Source organism: Cololabis saira, chromosome 14 (genome assembly GCF_033807715.1).
Source record: "Cololabis saira isolate AMF1-May2022 chromosome 14, fColSai1.1, whole genome shotgun sequence".
NCBI classification, from domain to species: domain Eukaryota; kingdom Metazoa; phylum Chordata; class Actinopteri; order Beloniformes; family Belonidae; genus Cololabis; species Cololabis saira.
The window spans coordinates 43,465,245-43,485,078 of NC_084600.1; the positions used below are offsets into that span (position 1 = coordinate 43,465,245).

General features: G+C 37.5%; 1 protein-coding gene across 1 annotated transcript in view; it reads left to right on the forward strand.

The window, feature by feature from the left end:
• Positions 1-7,377: 7,377 nt before the first annotated feature.
• Positions 7,378-19,834, forward strand: part of LOC133459398 (protocadherin Fat 3-like) — a 299,910-nt gene continuing 287,453 nt past the window's right edge. Inside the window, exons 1-4 of the mRNA XM_061739291.1 lie at positions 7,378-7,946; positions 11,107-11,209; positions 14,380-14,760; positions 18,898-19,649. Of these exons, the coding sequence (XP_061595275.1) occupies positions 7,378-7,946; positions 11,107-11,209; positions 14,380-14,760; positions 18,898-19,649 (1,805 nt within the window). The remainder of the gene's footprint in view (positions 7,947-11,106; positions 11,210-14,379; positions 14,761-18,897; positions 19,650-19,834) is intronic.

Below are 19,834 nucleotides of genomic sequence, written 5' to 3' on the forward strand. Positions count from 1 at the left end.
GTCGTAAAATTACGAGAATAAAGTCATAATATTACGAGAATAAAGTCGTAATATTTTGAGAATAAAGTCGTAATATTAATATATTATAAATAGGCTATATAAATATAACTTCACAAGATGCTCAATATTCCTCATTCTAACACAGGGAGAAGATGCTCTTACTGTTAAATTATATTCTCATAATATTGCGACTTTATTCTCATAAATTACAACTTTATTATCGTAATGTTACGACTTTATTCTCGTAATGTTACGACTTTATTCTCGTAATATTACGACTTTATTCTCGTAATGTTACGACTTTATTCTCGTAATATTACGACTTTATTCTCATTGTTCTGCCCTGCGGTGAACTAGTAACGTTCCTAGTCTGACCGTTTTCTCAGACAGACGCAGCTCCGGCGACGTTAACGGTTACCATGCCAACGGGGATGGAAAACGCAGTATGAAAACGGTTACAAGTTTCTCTCAAACGGAGCTTGGTAAATCTTTGTCTGTAAGTAATGTCATGTTATATTGTTAAGTTTACTATGATTTGTAGTGTACGCTCTTACTTACAGTTCAAGTTTGGTATTTATTTCTTTACGTAGTTTGTCACCTTTATCGATTTATCGTGACAGCGCAGTTTTTATTTGTCCACCAGAGGGCGCCAGTTAGTCCGTCACAGCCGATTTAGCTGGCTTTATTTATCTGTTTAATCAGTAATAACGTTAGAAAAAGTGACATTAATGTTATTACTGCTTATGTTTGTTTCCATTTAACTATGTAAATATGTTCGAGTGAAAAGCATCCAGATATAACAGACATTATTTGTAGTAATGTTTATCTTTGTTTATTTGTTTGCAGTCTTACAAAAAAAATAACTGATTGAACTGAGAGAAATACAAGAAATAAAACTGAGGACCAAAAGAGAAGAAATCCTCAAACAAAAGCATTTCTTCAGCCTCTCCTTTTCTTTAGAATGTTAGCTATCTGTCTAGTTGTACACGCTGAAACGTACTGCGAGGACAGAATACTCATATTACGACTTTATTCTCATAATATTACGACTTTATTCTCATAATACGACTTTATTCTCATAATACGACTTTATTCTCATAATATTACGACTTTATTCTCATAATACGACTTTATTCTCATAATACGACTTTATTCTCATAATATTACGACTTTATTCTCATAATATTACGACTTTATTCTATTACGACTTTATTCTCGCAACATTATGACTTCATTTTCTTAAGTTTACGACTTTATTCTCATTATATTATGACTTTATTCTCGTAATTTCCATTTTTTTTTTTTTGTCTTAGTTTGGCCCTAATACTCCGTCGTATAGGAACACTAAACAGTATACAAATATAATACAGAACATGTGCCAGGGGTGATGTCAGTTATTCAAGAAGTTTATACATATTACACAAGTCTCAATTCTAATAGCCTTTTCATTTGTTGATTTAGTGATTAGTTTTAAGTAAAGTTCCATTTCTTTCTGGAAAACATAAAAGCAAGGGGTTTTCTTTGAAAATGTACTCTTATGAAATTTTGCAAGAAATAAAAACAGATTTATCAAAAAGTAACATTTTCCTTCTTTCTTAGGGAAACAATGGAAACCAAACAACACTTTCCCAATGTAAATTAAAATCTATAGTGAAAGAGTCAATAATACATTTGCTAATATCTGCCCATAGTTTTTTTCGAATGAGAGCAAAGCCAGAATAAAAAACTGTTTCTGGATGTAAATTACAGAAGGAACAGTTCGTATTAATGTCCTTTTTGAATTTCTGCATGTAATGGCTAGCAGGATAATATTTATGTATGATTTTGTAAGAGACCTCCTTTACGACGGAGTATTAGGGCCAAACTAAGAAAAAAAAGAAGGAAATTACGAAAATAAAGTCATAATAATATGAGAATAAAGTCGTAATATTACGAGAATAAAATCGTAATATTAAATATATTATAAATATATAAATATAACTTCACAAAATGCTCAATATTCAACATTTTAACACACTCTTCCTGTTAGAGTTCTCATAAATTGCGACTTTATTCTCGTAATATTACGACTTTATTCTCATAATATTACGACTTTATTCTCGTAATATTACGACTTTATTCTCATAATATTACGACTTTATTCTCGTAATATTACGACTTTATTCTCGTAATATGACGACTTTATTCTCGTAATATTACGACTTTATTCTCATAATATGACGACTTTATTCTCATAATATGACGACTTTATTCTCATAATATTACAACTTTATTCTCATAATATGACGACTTTATTCTCATAATATTACGACTTTATTCTCATAATATTACGACTTTATTCTCATAATATTACGACTTTATTCTCATAATATTACAACTTTATTCTCATAATATGACGACTTTATTCTCGTAATATTACGACTTTATTCTCATAATATTACGACTTTATTCTCATAATATTACGACTTTATTCTCATAATATGACGACTTTATTCTCATAATATGACGACTTTATTCTCATAATATTACTTTATTCTCATAATATTACGACTTTATTCTATTACGACTTTATTCTCGCAACATTATGACTTTATTCTCGTAATTTCCTATTTTTATTTATTTGTTTTTGTCTTAGTTTGGCCCTAATACTCCGTCGTACTCCTTAACCTTATCTGTAATTAAAAACGTGTTAGGAAGAACCGTTATATAATAGATCCATGGGAAGAACAAGAGCCGCTCTCACACGCTGAATGGCACTTCCGGGTTTGTTCGGCTCCGCTCGGCAATCATCGTAACTCCGCCCCCTTCATCTCCGTAGCCCCGCCCCCTCCGCCGAGGCCACGCCCCCTCCCATCCCGCATCCACAGAGCGCTTTTCACGGTCCCGCCGCGATGCCAACTGATGCTGCTGCTCCCAAACTTGCACCAAGCCGCATCTTCCCTTCCGCGGATCCTCAAACAGACCCGTACCTGCCCCCGAGGGCAGTTTTTAGGGGTGAAATCAGCCCCTTTTGCCCGGATCTAGGGGGGTAAAACAGCCTTTTAGTGAGGACGCCTGCAGCCGGTCGGAATATTATCAACAGATATATATTTTTTATTTTTCTTTTGCAGAGTTGCGCATCACCATCATTTTTTTGGGTCTTCTTTTTTAATGACAGCCGTCATCACTTCTTCTTCCAGCATCCTTCATCTGAGGGAAAGGACACTTTGCAGCGTGAGGGAAGTCTGCGCATCTGTGGAGGAGTGAGGATTAAACTCGATTAAAACCAGTTTGTGCAAAGATCCTGCACGGATCATCGGCATGGGGGACCAGTGCACCCCCAGATCTGACCAGTGCACCCAGATCTGACCAGTGCACCCTCAGATCTGACCAGTGCACCCAGATTTGACCAGTGCACCCAGATCTGACCAGTGCACCCCCAGATCTGACCAGTGCACCCAGATCTGACCAGTGCACCCAGATCTGACCAGTGCACCCAGATCTGACCAGTGCACCCTCAGATCTGACCAGTGCACCCTCAGATCTGACCAGTGCACCCAGATCTGACCAGTGCACCCTCAGATCTGACCAGTGCACCCTCAGATCTGACCAGTGCACCCCCAGATCTGACCAGTGCACCCTCAGATCTGACCAGTGCACCCCCAGATCTGACCAGTGCACCCAGATCTGACCAGTGCACCCCCAGATGTGACGGGACGGACCCCCACTAGGATCCCATGGGTGCCGGGGATCGACGCAAGTAAGTGGCACACATTTAATTTAATTTAATTTTTAAATTTAATTTAGTTTGTGTCTTTTTCTTTTTTTTTCTTTTTTTTCTTTTATTCATGTATTTTTTTCTAAATATTTTTTTTTTTTAACATTTTTAATTTTTTTATTATTAGTTTGTGTCTTTTTCTTTTTTTTCTTTTATTTATGTATTTTTTTCTAAATATTTTTTTTGTTTCTTTTTACATTTTTAATCTTTTTATAATTAGTTTGTGTCTTTTTCTTTTTTTCTTTTTTTTCTTTTATTTATGCATTTTTTTCTAAATATTTTTTGTTTTTGTTTTTTTTTACATTTTAAATTTTTTTATTATTAGTTTGTGTCTTTTTCTTTTTTTCTTTTATTTATGTATATTTTTCTAAATATTTTTTTATTTTCTTTTTATATTTTTAATTTTTTTATTATTAGTTTGTGTCTTTTTCAAATAATAATCAAGAAAAGGTGCATTTTGGATGTTAGAGATCTGCTAACATGCAATATTTTATATAAAAAAGAAAAGGTAGCGAGTGTTTTATGCTGTGTTTTACTCACTGGCCACTTTATTGGGTACACTAATAAATAATTACATATTTCATTGGCTTCAACTTTGATAAAAGATACTTTTACCTGATAAGTGTTTGTACAACTCAGTTTCAGTGATGCTTATCTTATTTTTTCATATGAAAACGAGGCAATCTGGTAATCTGTGACTAGAATGACACCTTTTGGTCCTTGGTTTTTAGTTAAAATTGTATATATATACCAGAAAAATATGATTTTTTTTGTATTACACTGACGATTTACACTTGGGTTATTTGTGTTGTGGAAATTGAAAGGACCAATAAACTAAACTAAAACTAAACTAAACTAAAATTAAATTGGACTCAACTTTGATAAATGATACTTTTACCTGAAAAGTGTTTGTACAACTCAGTTTCAGTGATGCTTCTCTTATTTTCTCATATGAAAACTAGACGATCTGTGACTAGAATGACTTTACAAGGACAGTATTTATTCCCGTTTCTTTTATTTCCCTCTAAATGACATGGTATTATCTCCGGTTCCAAGTGTGCTGTGTTTTTATGTGGTTAATGTGAAAAGCAGACATGTCTTTCTGTGAATAAGCTTCACATCCTTGTGGTATAGTTAGTATTTATGTCTCTCAAACAGAGAACACGACTCTAACGACACTGAATCCAGTTTGGAGTTAAATAACTTCCAAAAAGATGTGTCCATGTTATAACTATTTGTATTCGTAATAATAAACATTTGTATTTAAAAGTCGTACTCAAAATTAGGGTTAGGATTGTTTTTATGTGAGTATGAATCTAAAAACTGTGAGTGCAAAATCTTGAATACACTGCAAAAACTCAAAATCTTAACAAGTATATTTGTATTTTTTCTAGTTAAAATGTCTAATTTTTAGTAAAAAAAAATCTCATTACACTTAAAACAAGAGTCATCACTGGAAAAAAAAACAATTTTCACCTGTTTCAAGTAGATTTTCACTTAAAATAAGTAGAAAAATCTGCCAGTGGAACAAGATTGTTTTGCTTGTAATAAGAAGATAAATCTTGTTCCACTGGCAGATTTTTCTACTTATTTCAAGTGAAAATCTACTTGAAATAGGTGAAAATTGTCAAATAACAAGTTATTTTTCTGGTAATGACTATTGTTTTGTTGTTACAACTTTTTTATTTACATACAAATGTTTATTATTATGAATACGAATAGTTATAACATGGACACATCTTTTTGGAAGCGATTCAGTGTCGTTAGAGTCGTGTACTCTGTTTGAGAGACATAAATACTAACTAAAGAGGCTAAATACTAACACTAATACCACAAGGATGTGAAGCTTATTCACAGAAAGACATGTCTGCTTTTCACATTAACCCACATAAAAACATAGCACACTTGGTACTCGCATAAAAACAATCCTAACCCTAATTAAAGCTGCAAGCAGCGATGCACCATTCAAAAGTTATGGCAGGAAGTAGGAACTATCAGATATCGACCAATCAGATGAAGGGGGGGGCGCTTTTTGCCGTCTATCGTCGCCACGGTAACGCTTTTGACTGAGAAAAGTAATGCGCATCGTCGCAGGATGGAGATGCACATTTTGATGTATAACACACCTGGGTGCACGTTACGGTTCGGGCGAAGAAACGGCAGAAGAAATGGCATAAATTGGGGCAAAATGACACGATTAATTCAAAATGGCCGACTTCCTGTTGGGTTTCGGCCATGGGGCCAAGAGACTTTTCTTTAGGTTGTGACATGATACAGGTGTGTACCGATTTTCGTGCATGTACGTCAAACCGTATTGTGGGGCTTGAGGCACAAAGTTTTCTAGGGGGCGCTGTTGAGCCGTTAGGCCACGCCCATTAATGCAAACCATGAATATCACATTTATCACCAGGCCTGACTTGGTGCAAAATTTGGTGACTTTTGGGGCACGTTTAGGGGGAAAAAAGACCCTCATTTCGTCAGAAGAAAAACAACGAGAACGAGAACAATTCCTACAGATACATTAGGGCCCTAGCACTGTCAGTGCTCGGGCCCTAATAATTTATCAGACTCGCGTGTGACAGCAGAATTTTGGCTACAACTTTTTTATTTACATACAAATGTTTATCATTACGAATAGTTATAACATAGACTAAGGATGGGCGGTATGGACTAAAAAATGTATCACGATAATTTCTGGCATTTATCCTGATAACGATAAAAATGACGATAAAAAAATACCAATTCAACTCCACCTTTGTAACTATAAATCTATCTCTCTCTCAGATCCACCATGTTTGTTATACAAAAACCTCATCAACGGGAATATATCCTTCTTTCTTTCTTTCTTTCTTTCTTTCTTTCTTTCTTTCTTTCTTTCTTTCTTTCTTTCTTTCTTTCTTTCTTTCTTTCTTTCTTTCTTTCTGGCTCATTTCCTTCCTTCCTTCCTTCCTTCCTTCCTTCCTTCCTTCCTTCCTTCCTTCCTTCCTTCCTTCCTTCCTTCCTTCCTTCCTTCCTTATTTTTTCCCTTCCTTCCTTCCTTCCTTCCTTCCTTCTTTTTTCCCTTCCTTCCTTCCTCCTTTCCTTGTTTTCTACCTTCCTTCCTTCTTTCCTTCCTCTTTCCTTCCTTCTTTCCTTCCTCTTTCCTTCCTTCTTCCTTTTTCCCTTCCTTCCTTCCTTCCTTCCTTCCTTCCTTCCTTCCTTCCTTATTTTTTCCCTTCCTTCCTTCTTTCCTTCCTCTTTCCTTCCTTCTTTCCTTCCTCTTTCCTTCCTTCTTCCTTTTTCCCTTCCTTCCTTCCTTCCTTCCTTCCTTCCTTCCTTCCTTCCTTCCTTCCTTCCTTCCTTCCTTCCTTCCTTCCTTCCTTCCTTCCTTCCTTCCTTCCTTCCTTCCTTCCTTCCTTCCTTCCTTCCATAAATCAGCGGAATTTATCGTTTTTACCGTGAGATACAAATTCTTACTAATTGTTTTGACGGTTTATCGTGAAAGGTAAAATATCACCCATTCCTAACATAGACACATCTTTTTGGAAGCATCTTACTCCCTAATCCAGGACTGTCTGTCATGTTTCTGCTACAGGACGACTGGATGATGGAATACTGACGAGGTGAGCCGGTGGGGCACCATGCTTCCTCTACGCAGACTTCCTTTGCTTTTCCTGCTGTTTTTGGGCCTGAGTTTCCGGCCGAGCCGAGCCCAGTTCTCCTCCCAGGGCTCGCTGCTCTTCACCCAGTCGGCCTACAACGCCTCCATCTTGGAGAACTCGGCCGCCCGGACCTACGTCTCCAGCGAGGTCCGGATGGGCGTGGCCCTCACGCCGTGGTCTCCGCCCGTGACCTTCTCCATCGCGGCCGGGGACGACGAGGGCGTGTTCCAGGCCGAGCAGTTTGTGATGGGCGACTTCTGCTTCCTGAGGGTTTACACCAACGCCGGCAGCGGCGGGATCCTGAACCGGGAGGTGCAGGACAACTACACCCTGCTGGTGCGGGCCTCGGCCCCGGGGGGCCGCGACCCCGGCCCGGCCACCACGCTGTACGTCCGGGTCCTGGACACCAACGACCTCCGACCTCTGTTCTCCCCGACCTCCTACTCGCTGGTGGTGTCCGAGAGCGCGGATCTGGGCGCCAGCGTGGGCCGCGTCACGGCCACCGACGCCGACCTCGGCCCCAACGGACAGTTCTACTACTTCTTCAGGTAAGATACGGTAACTCACGTTCAATACTGTGTCACAATATCTGGCCCACGATAACAATAATATCATGATACACTGCAAAAATGCAAGAATATTTGTCTTATTTCTAGTTAAGATGTCTCATTTTTAGTCAAAAAATCTCATTACACTTAAAACAAGACTCATCACTGGAAAAAAACACAATTTTCACCTGTTTCAAGTAGATTTTTTTACTTTTTTTCTCTCGACATTTCAACTTTTTTTTCCTCAACATTTTGACTTTTTTCTCAAAATTTTGATATTTTTCTCGACATTTCAACTTTTTTCTCGTAATTTTTCTCAAAATTTCGAGAAAAAAAGTCGAAATGTCGAGAAAAAAGTTTAAATGTCTTTGGAAAAAACAACAATTTTCACCTGTTTTCAGTAGATTTTCACTTAAAATAAGCAGAAAAATCTGCCAGTGGAAGATTTTTTAGCTTGTAATGAGAAGATAAATCTTGTCCCACTGGCAGATTTTTCTACTTATTTCAAGTGAAAATTTACTTGAAACAGGTGAAAATTGTCAAATAACAAGTTATTTTTCTGGTAATAAGTCTTGTTTTAAGTGTAATGAGATTTTTTGACTAAAAATGAGACATTTTAGCTAGAAATAAGACAAATATTCCTGGTAAGATTTTGAGTTTTTGCATTGCACGATTCAATACTGTGGCCCACGATAACGATAACATCACGATACACGATATCTACGATATTCATTATATTGTATGAAATTTCATCAACGATATATCACGATATATATGTGATTGAAAAAGAAAAAATGGTAACTCACGATTCAATACTGTGGCGATATGTGGCCCACGATAACGATAATATCACCATACACTGCAAAAACTCAAAATCTTAACAAGAATATTTGTCTTATTTCTAGTTAAAATGTCTCATTTTTAGTCAAAAAAATCTCATTACACTTAAAACAAGACTCATCACTGGAAAAAAACAACAATTTTCACCTGTTTCAAGTAGATTTTTTGACTTTTTTTCTCTTGACATTTCAACTTTTTTTCTCAACATTTTGACTTTTTTCTCAAAATTTTGATATTTTTCTCGACATTTCAACTTTTTTCTCATAATTTTTCTCAAAATTTCGAGAAAAAAAGTCGAAATGTCGAGAAAAAAGTTTAAATGTCTTTGGAAAAAACAACAATTTTCACCTGTTTCAAGTAGATTTTCACTTGAAATAAGTAGAAAAATCTGCCAGTGGAACAAGATTTTTTTGCTTGTAATGAGAAGATAAATCTTGTTCCACTGGCAGATTTTTCTACTTATTTCAAGTGAAAATTGTCAAAAAACAAGTTATTTTTCTGGTAATGAGTCTTGTTTTAAGTGTAATGAGATTTCTGACTAAAAATGAGACATTTTAACTAGAAATTAGACAAATATTCCTGTTAAGATTTTGAGCTTTTGCAGTGCACGATTCAATACTGTGGCGATATGTGGCCCACGATAACGATAATATCACGATACACTGCAAAAATGCAAGAATATTCCAAATCTTACCAGGAATATTTTTCTTATTTCTAGTTAAAATGTCTCATTTTTAGTCATAAAAATCTCATTACACTTAAAACAAGACTCTTCCACCTGTTTCAAGTAGATTTTCACTTAAAATAAGTAGAAAAATCTGCCAGTGGAACAAGATTTTTTTGCTTGTAATGAGAAGATAAATCTTGTCCCACTGGCAGATTTCTCTACTTATTTCAAGTGAAAATTTATTTGAAACAGGTTAAAATTGTCAAATAACAAGTTGTTTTAAGTGTTATGAGATTTTTTGACCAAATGAGACATTTTAACTAGAAATAAGAAAAATATTCCTGGTAAGATTTGGAGTTTTTGCAGTGCACGATTCAATACTGTGGCAATATGTGGCCCACGATAACGATAATATCACGATGCACGATATCTACGATATTCGATATATTGTATGCAATTTCATCAACGATATATCCCGATATATATGTGATTGAAAAAGAAAAAAATGGTAACTCATGATTCAATACTGTGGCGATATGTGGCCCACGATAACGATAATATCACGATACACTGCAAAAATGCAAGAATATTTGTCTTATTTCTAGTTAAAATGTCTAATTTTTAGTCAAAAACAATCTCATTACACTTAAAACCCGACTCATCACTGGAAAAAACAACAATTTTCACCTGTTTCAAGTAGATTTTCACTTAAAATAAGTAAAAAAATCTGCCAGTGGAACAAGATTTTTTTGCTTGTAATGAGAAGATAAATCTTGTTCCACTGGCAGATTTTTCTACTTATTTCAAGTGAAAATTTACTTGAAACAGCTGAAAATTGTCAAATAACAAGTTATTTTTCTGGTAATGACTCTTGTTTTAAGTGTAATGAGATTTTTTAACTAAATGAGACATTTTAACTAGAAATAAGACAAATATTCCTGGTAAGATTTTGAGTTTTTGCAGTGTGTGGCGATATGTGGCCCACGATAATGATAATATCACGATACACGATATCTACGATATTCGATATATTGTAAGAAATTTCATCAACGATATATCACGATATATGTGACTGAAAAAGAAAAAACACCCACAAAAAGGAAAACGTCTGTAGTTATGCATTTACTCAATGCCAAAACTTCATACAATGTACAAAGAAAGTGCATTTGTATATTTCCTCACTGCCTGCTAGGCTTGTAAATGTAAACACTGTACACACTGCAAAAACTCAAAATCTTAACAGGAATATTTGTCTTATTTGTAGTTAAAACGTCTCATTTTTAGTCAAAAAATCTCATTACACTTAAAACCGTTTCAAGTAAATTTTCACTTGAAATAAGTAGAAAAATCCCGTGATGAGTCTTGTTTTAAGTGTAATGACATTTTTTTGACTAAAAATAAGACATTTTAACCTGAAATAAGACAAATATTCTTGTTAAGATTTGGAGTTTTTGCAGTGTAGGCCTGTAAATGTAAACTCTGAACAGCTGGACACATTAAAGTGCATGAACATTAGTGTGGTGACAACTGCGTAAATCCATTATGTGTGTTGTAATAAAATATCGATATTTGTCGTCAGTTTATCGATTATTTATTGCGACAGAGAGCGTGACAATATATTGTAATATGGATTTCCCCCCCCACTGTCTCCAGGACGCGGGTGGAGCTGTTCGCGGTGCACCCCACCAGCGGGGTCGTCACCCTGACGGGTCGCCCGCGGGTGGAGCGGGCGGAGCGCTACGACCTGGAGGTGCAGGTAATTATAATATCGATTGATTTTTTTTTGATTGAAATCTTTATTTCGAGCATACATAAAAAAAAAAAAAAAACAATTACACACAAAAAAAAAAGAGAATATGAATAAACAGTCATTTAAACAAAATCAAAGGGAAATTAAAGCTGCAAATAGCGATGAACGGTCCTCCACCCTTGTGCACGTTCAGGCTGCAGTGGAAGCTTGTATGACTTGATGTAGATTCTTCAGAACTGGACATTTAGCGGATGAAACACCCACGACTCTCTGTATCAAACCATTCAAAAGTTAAAGCAGAAAATAGGAACTATCAAATATGAACCAATCAGATGAAGAGGCTAATTTGCACCAATTATGTTCAAGGACTCAAAACCGAGTCAGATCGATCCTGCGACGATGCCCATTACTTTTCTCAGTCAAAAGCGTTACCGTGGCGACGATAGACGGCGCGCCCCCGCTTCATCTGATTGGTCCATATTTGATAGTTCCTACTTTCTGCCATAACGTTTGAATGGTTTGACATAAAGACTCGTGGGTGGTGTCATCGGACTCGGTTTTGAGTCCTTGACTTTTATTGGTGAAAATTGCCTCCGCGAGGGCCCGTTCATCGCTGCTTGTATTCTTTTTTCTGATGTCTTGTGTAAATAGTTTTTTGTTTTTATAATTATTTTATGCTGGAAACTAGGGCTGGGCGATATATCGAGATTTTAATATATATCGATATATTTTCAAACGCGATATGGTACGAGACAATATCGTTTATATCGATTTAAAAAAAAAAAAAAAAAATTATGATTTTGATATAGCTTATTTTGTGAAAAATTGACTTGAATGTTTTATTTGAGATTTGCACAAATGTTTTGTTATTTGCACAACTGTCAACCTCAGTGGAAAAGTCTGCCTGTTACTGTCTACATTGTATTAATTACAGTGTATTTTAATGTAATTGTTATGCAGGAAAGGGATATTTGTTTTATTTTATTCAAGAAGCATTTTTATTCTATATATGCATGCAGTTTATTTTTATTTCATTTGTTTTATACATTTTGATATTGTGCAGACCTCTGTTAATAAAGGAACCTGTGTGACATTTGGCACGAGGCTTTGTATTAAAACTGACTGTTTTTTAAGGGTTTGCCTCAGAAAAAATGAAGCTAACAGAGATGCTAACAGAGATGCTAACAGAGATGCTAACAGAGATGCTATGCTATAATGCTTTGAGGGAAACCTCAATTATGGCACAGAAAAAATATCGATATATATCGAGTATCGCCATTCAGCTAGAACAGGCTTCGGCAACCCAAAATGTTGAAAGAGCAGTATTGGACAGAAAACACAAAAAACAAATATGTCTGGAGCCGCAAAAAATGAAAAGTCTTGTATAAGCCTTATGTGATACTCACAAAAGTGTTTTTGTATTATTATTATTATTGTTATTATTATTGTTTTATCCCTGCTGAAGTCACGTTTTGGTTTATTGCTATCTTTGGTTTTTGTATCTTTTTATTTTATTATTTCATCCTGCTAAAATGAAAACAAGAAGGAAACACACAAGAACTTTTAGTACCAGAAACGGACACAGGGTGGCAGCACCAGCCCCGGCCCGCGCCACTGGGACTCTTCACAGCGCGACGAGGACGGGAAGCTCATAATCCGTTGGACTGGAGAATGAGTAGAGGTGGTCCGGTGTCACTAATTTTATTTGTGTGTTTCCAGGTTGGTTATTTATGTTTTGATGTGACTTCAGATGTTTTTAAGCTAATATGAAAACCCCGGATGTAAAGTCGAAAAGTTACGAGTTCAGTAACTAAGTACAGTGAATCCAAGCGTACGTGACAACTGAGTATGTGAAGATGGCGGCCGCCGCCGCAGCTAGATTGTACTTTTGATTTATTTATTTTGGCTCCCCGGCATTTGTGGGTTGTTTTTAAGAATAATAATAATACAGTATGATACATGATTCAGGTTGGGCATTATTACTGTGTGTGTGTGTGTGTGTGTGAGAGCGCAGCAGTGTTTGTGTAGTGTCGTGCTCAGCACTAAATACTAAGCTACAAGCTAACACCAGCTACGGCTGTTGCCATGGTAACGCAAGACCGAGTTCAAAGCCAAAAGGTCCAGCTATCGGTCAGCTATGTTGTTTAATTTGTGTTAATGTTATATAACGTGAGTTAGTGACTGCAATAATTATTTTTCTGTTATGTTAAGTGAACAATTTAATTTACTTTATGTACTTTAGGTACAAAAATACTCTTTTCAGTAAGAGACAGAAAAGTTTGTACATGATGGCTCAGATTACATGATTAGTGATGTGTGTTTGAGAGAAGAGTGTACATGATTGATGAGATTACATGATTAGTGATAGACATTTGTGCATGATTACAAAGAAAAGTGTTTGTCTTTGGTTAAATGCAAAGGATATTGTTTTTTGTTGTTTATTTCTGAAAGAAAAACTAAGATATACATTTCCTGGAAATTTCTCATAGATATGGTTGATACCAATGCGTTAATGCAGACAATATACAGAAATAATTAATTGTTGCAGTGAACAGTTAAAGAAAATATGTAAATAAATATAATCCGTTGGACTGGAGAATGAGCAGAGGTGGTCCGGTGTCACTAATTTTATTTGTGTGTTTCCAGTACTCCGGTTTCAGGATTATCTATCTGCTAGCGGCCCAGCCGGGACCCGCTACACTTAGAATGAAGGCAAATGGCGAAAGGCGAAATCTCGAGAAAAAAGTCGAAATGTCGAGAAAAAAGTCGAAATGATGAGAAAAAAGTCGAAATATCGAGATAAAAGTCGAAATGTCGAGATTAAAAAGGAAAAGAAAAAGAAAGAAAAAAGAGAAAAAAAGGAAAAAAAGAATAAAAAAAGAAAAAGAAGAAGAAAAAGAGAAAAAAAAGAATGAAAAAAAGGAAAAAAAAAGGTCAAACATTTTTGAAAAAGCTCCAGGAGCCACTAGGGCGGTGCTAAAGAGCCACATGCGGCTCTAGAGCCGCGGGTTGCCGAGCCCTAAGCTAGAAAATATCGAGATATGACTTTTGGTCCATATCGCCCATCCCTAGCTGCTTGTATTCTTTTTTCTGATGTTTTGTGTAAATTGTTTTTTTGTTTTTATAATTATTTCATGCTGGAAACAAAGATTTCAATTCCAAAATTTCACTGTCAGGTGGTGGACCGCGGGATGAAGCTGTACGGCGGCGGCGGCGTGAGCAGCACGGCCCGGCTGCTGGTGTCGGTGCGGCGCCTCAACCAGTTCCCGCCCGTCCTCCGGGCCGCGGCGGCGGCGCCGTCCTGGACCGACCCGGACCCCGTCTACGCCACGCTGACGGTGGAGGACGGCGACGAGGGCGACGCCGGCGACATCGAGTGGGTGTCCATCGTGGAGGGCGACCCGCTGGAGTACTTCGTGGTGCACCGCTCCGCCGTCCGGAACCAGTACCGGGTGAAGACGCTGGAGCCGGTCCGCTGGGACGCCTTCCCCTACGGCTGCAACCTCACCTTCCAGGCCAAGGACCGCGGCGTCCCGCCCCGCTTCTCCAACACACAGGTCTGTTTGTTTTAGTTAGGATCCCCGTTAGCATTAGCATTAGCAATAGCATTAGCAACAGAGTGAAAAAAGTCGAAATGTCGAGAAAAAAGTCGAAAATGTCGAGAAAAAAGTCGAAATATGAATATTAATGTTCAAGTACAATTTCGAGAAAACAGTTGAAATGTTGAGAAAAAAGTAAAAATTTCGAGAAAAAAGTTGAAATGTCGAGAAAAAAGTCAAAATTTCGAGAAAAAAGTCAAAATGTCAAGAAAAAAATTTAAATGTTGAGAAAAAAGTCCAAATGTTGAGAAAAAAGTCGAAATGTCAAGAAAAAAGTTGAAATGTTGAGAAAAAAAGTCAAAATTTTGTGAAAAAAGTCGAAATGTTGAAGTACAATTTCGATAAAAAACTTGAAATGTCAAGAAAAAAGTCGAAATGTGAATATTAATGTTCAAGTACAATTTCAAGAAAACAGTTGAAATGTTGAGAAAAAAGTTGAAATGTCGAGATTATTGTTTAAATACAATTTTGAGAAAAAAAGTCAAAATTTTGAGAAAAAAGTTGAAATGTCTAGATAAAATTGAAATGTTGAGAAAAAATGTCAAAATGTTGAGAAAAAAGTCGAAATGTCAAGAAAAAAGTTGAAATGTGAATATTAATGTTCAAGTACAATTTCGAGAAAACAGTTGAAATGTTGAGAAAAAAGTAAGAATTTAGAGAAAAAAGTTGAAATGTCGAGAAAAAAATTGAAATGTTGAGAAAAATGTTGAAGTACAATTTCGATAAAAAACTTGAAATGTCAAGAAAAAAGTCGAAATATTAATGTTCAAGTACAATTTCAAGAAAACAGTTGAAATGTTGAGAAAAAAGTTGAAATGTCGAGATTATTGTTAAAATACAATTTTGAGAAAAAAGTCGAAATGTTGAGAAAAAAGTCGAAATGTCAAGAAAAAACTTGAAATGTTTAGAAAAAAGTCAAAATTTTGTGAAAAAAGTCGAAATGTTGAGAATAATGTTGAAGTACAATTTCAAGAATAGTCAAAATTTGGTGAATAAAGTTGAAATATCGCCTTTTTCTTAACATTTCAACTTTATTCACAAAAGTTTTACTTTTTTCTCAACATTTCGACTGTTTTCTCGAAATTGTACTAACATTATTCTCGACATTTCGACTTTTTTCTCGAAGTGCATAATGAAAAAAAATCTTCCTCCTCTAAAATATTATTTTTATTTTTTTCCTGTCTGGCCCTAATACTCTTCTGTACGACGGAGTATTAGGGCCAAACTAAGAAAAAAAAGAAGGAAATTACGAAAATAAAGTCATAATAATATGAGAATAAAGTCGTAATATTAAATATATTATAAATATATAAATATAACTTCACAAGATGCTCAATATTCAACATTTTAACACACTCTTCCTGTTAGAGTTCTCATAAATTGCCCTCACAGAGTCCATAGAACTGATTAAAGATGCGCTTGACCACAAATTATATATAGTAGGCATCTTTATTGACCTCAAAAAAGCTTTTGACACTATGAATCACGATATTTTGATTGAAAAATTATATGATTACGGTATCAGAGATACAGCTTTAAGATGGATCAAAAGCTATCTATCTGGTAGAGTCCAATATGTCCAGATGGGAACAAATAGGTCTACATGCCTGGACGTCGTCTGTGGGGTCCCACAGGGGTCAGTCTTAGGCCCTAAGCTATTTACTCTATATATCAATGACATAATCAAAACATCTGATGTATTAAAACTTATTTTATTTGCTGATGATACAAATATTTTCTGCTCAGGAAACGACTTGAATATACTGGAAAAAGCGATTAACAGAGAAATGACAAAACTAAATATATGGTTTAATATAAACAAATTATCACTAAATCTGGCAAAGACCAAATTCATGTTATTTGGGAGAAATAATGTAAAGAAAAGCATAAACTTGCAAGTTAATGGAAACAACATAGAAAGAGTGAGGGAACATAAGGTTCTGGGTATATTAGTGGATGACCTCTTGACATGGCGACCACATGTAAAAATAATTCAAAATAAGATGGCAAGGAGTGTGTCTATTCTGTGGAAATTGCAGAAATCTCTCAATTTAAACTCGCTTAAGACCATATATTCGGCACTAATAGTCCCACATATGAGGTACTGTGTAGAAAATTGGGGTTTCACTTACAAGGGCATTACAGAACCAATATTTAAATTGCAAAAAAAAGCGCTTTGCATCATTCATTCTGTCCCAGCCAGGGCACATACGAACGAACTGTTCATAAAGACGAAATATCTAAAACTGAGAGAGATACTTCATTTTCAGATGCTACAAACAATTTACAAAGCAACACAGGCGGCATTACCAGTAAATGTTCAGAAATTGTTCACTCTTAGTCAAGGTCCTCACAGCATGCGCAGCTCGCTGCAGTTTAAACAGAAAAAGATAAGGACAACGATGGGAAGCCATAGTTTGTCAGTAGCTGGTGTGAAAATGTGGAATAGCCTAAACAATGAATTAAAGTTAGCAACAAATTTAACTGTTTTCAAACATTAGTTAAAGAAGCTGTTATTGAAGGAATATCAAACCTAGGTACAGGAATGGCAATGTCTGGCTATGTGTACAAAACAATGGCAATGTGGGAAAATCAGCACTGGAACACCTGGCATGGAAACAAAACATGGAAACAAAACAAAGTGACTATAAAATGTGTGTGTGTGACATTGAGCTCTATCACAGCACAGCAGATATCACGACCAAGCAGAACATAATATCAAGAATGGAGATTCTGAACTGGTCAGTAAATGCTATTGACAAGATTTTTTCTACACGGCGTGCTGGGACAGGAGAACCGGCCTGTCCAGATGGGACATTCTTGGCGGGGTACACTATGGACAGTTGGAATAAATGGAAAGTGGTGTGTCTTGGGGTGCTGGATATGGAAGACGTGGAGGACGTCTATATATTCACGGGCATGACGGTGGGCCTAGTGATCCTAGGGCTTGGCGGGGTCTGGATGCTACAAAAGTTGAGAAAAGTGAGAGCTGATCAGGCAAAGCTGCTCTCTGGCCTCGCTGACATCCAGGGGAGACTGACCAATGTATGGTCGGAGGTGTCCAAAGCTCGTGAGGAGATGAAGTCAGTACGAGCGGAGGGGGCAAAGGCTGTGGCGGTTGAGAGCCAGAGGACAGCGACTAATCAAAATCTGCATTGACACACGCACCTCCATTGCAAAGTGGATTGCATGCAAAAAGAGACTTGGACATAAAAATAACTGAACAGTGGACACAGTAGTAAATCACAGGAACGGTGATCAGGATGAGTGGACTGGACACGTGTACAAACATACATGCTATCTGGACTGTGAAGGATGAAATTAGACAAATTGCTATGTGGTAAACTATGTATCTTACTGAATTCTGTTGTTGATGTGATCATGAATCTTACATAGAACGGGGCGGGACTTTGATAAGCGTCAGCTTCTCCCGTACCCTTTTCGTCATGTGCTGAGTATGCAATGTATAATGTTCTGGAGATGAAATGTGTCTATATAAACATGCCGAAATAAACAAAATAAAAAAAAAAAAAAAAAAAAAAAAAATTAACACTTTATTCTTGTGATATTACGACTTTATTGTCATAAATTGCGACTTTATTCTCGTAATATTACGACTTTATTCTCGTAATATTACGACTTTATTCTCGTAATATTACGACTTTATTCTCGTAATATTACGACTTTATTCGCGTAATATTACGACTTTATTCTCAGATTATTACGACTTTATTCTCGTAATGTTACGACTTTATTCTCGTAATATGACGACTTTATTCTCGTAATATTACGACTTTATTCTCGTAATATTACGACTTTATTCTCGTAATATGACGACTTTATTCTCGTAATATGACGACTTTATTCTCGTAATATGACGACTTTATTCTCGTAATATGACGACTTTATTCTCATAATATTACTTTATTCTCATAATATGATGACTTTATTCTCGTAATCGTAATCGTCTCCTAACATCTAGAGATAAAAATGTAGAAATTCTTCTCACTAGTGACACCAGCCTCGTCCCATTTTACCAACTCCAGAATCAGTTTGTTTGGACCAGATTCTGACAGATTCTGCTCTAAACTCCAGGTGGTGCAGCTGCTGGTGTCCCGGCCGGCGCCGGTGCCGTCCCGCTTCGAGAGGGAGGTGTACGAGTTCCGTCTGAGCGAGGTGAGCCCCCCCGGCACCATCGTGGGGGTGGTGCGGCTCTCCCCGGCCCCGGCCAGCGTCAACTACACCCTCTGGCCCTCCGCCCCGGCCGGCTTCACCATCGGCCCGTCCAGCGGCGTCATCGCCACGGCCGCGCCGCTGACGGCGGTGTCGGCGTCCGTGGTCCGGGCCGAGGTCCTGGACACCGTCAGCCAGCGGCGGGCCACGGTGCAGATCACCGTCGACGACGCCAACGACAACCCGCCCGTGTTCGGCCGGCTGGCCTACGACGTCTCCGTCAACGAGAGCTTCCCCGTCGGCGCCGTGGTGCTGGCCGTGTCGGCGGCGGACGCCGACCGCGGCGAGAACGGCGTGGTGACCCACACCATCGTGGGCGACCCGTCGCTGCCGTTCTCCATCGACCGGGACTCGGGGGAACTCCGGGTCACGCGGGACCTGGACTACGAGGCGTCGCAGGACAGCTACGAGTTCGCGGTGCGGGCCTCGGACTGGGGGGCGCCGTACCGGCGGGAGAGCGAGGTCAACGTCACCGTCCGGGTCGTCAACCTCAACGACAACCGGCCCGTGTTCGAGAGGGTCTCCTGCCGCGGGATGATCGGGCGGGACTTCCCCGTCAAGGACACCGTCCTCACGCTGTCGGCCGTGGACATGGACGAGCTGGGCCCCGTCAGGTAAAAACAAGAATAATTAAAGCTGCAAGCAGCGATGAACGGCCCTCCGCTAGGAACGGGTGATATTTTACCGTTCACGATAAACCGTCAAAAAAATTCCCCACGGTAAGAATTTGTATCTCACGGTAAAAATGATAAATTCCTGTTGATGAAGTTTTTGTGTAAAACTGATTTGAAGGAAGGAA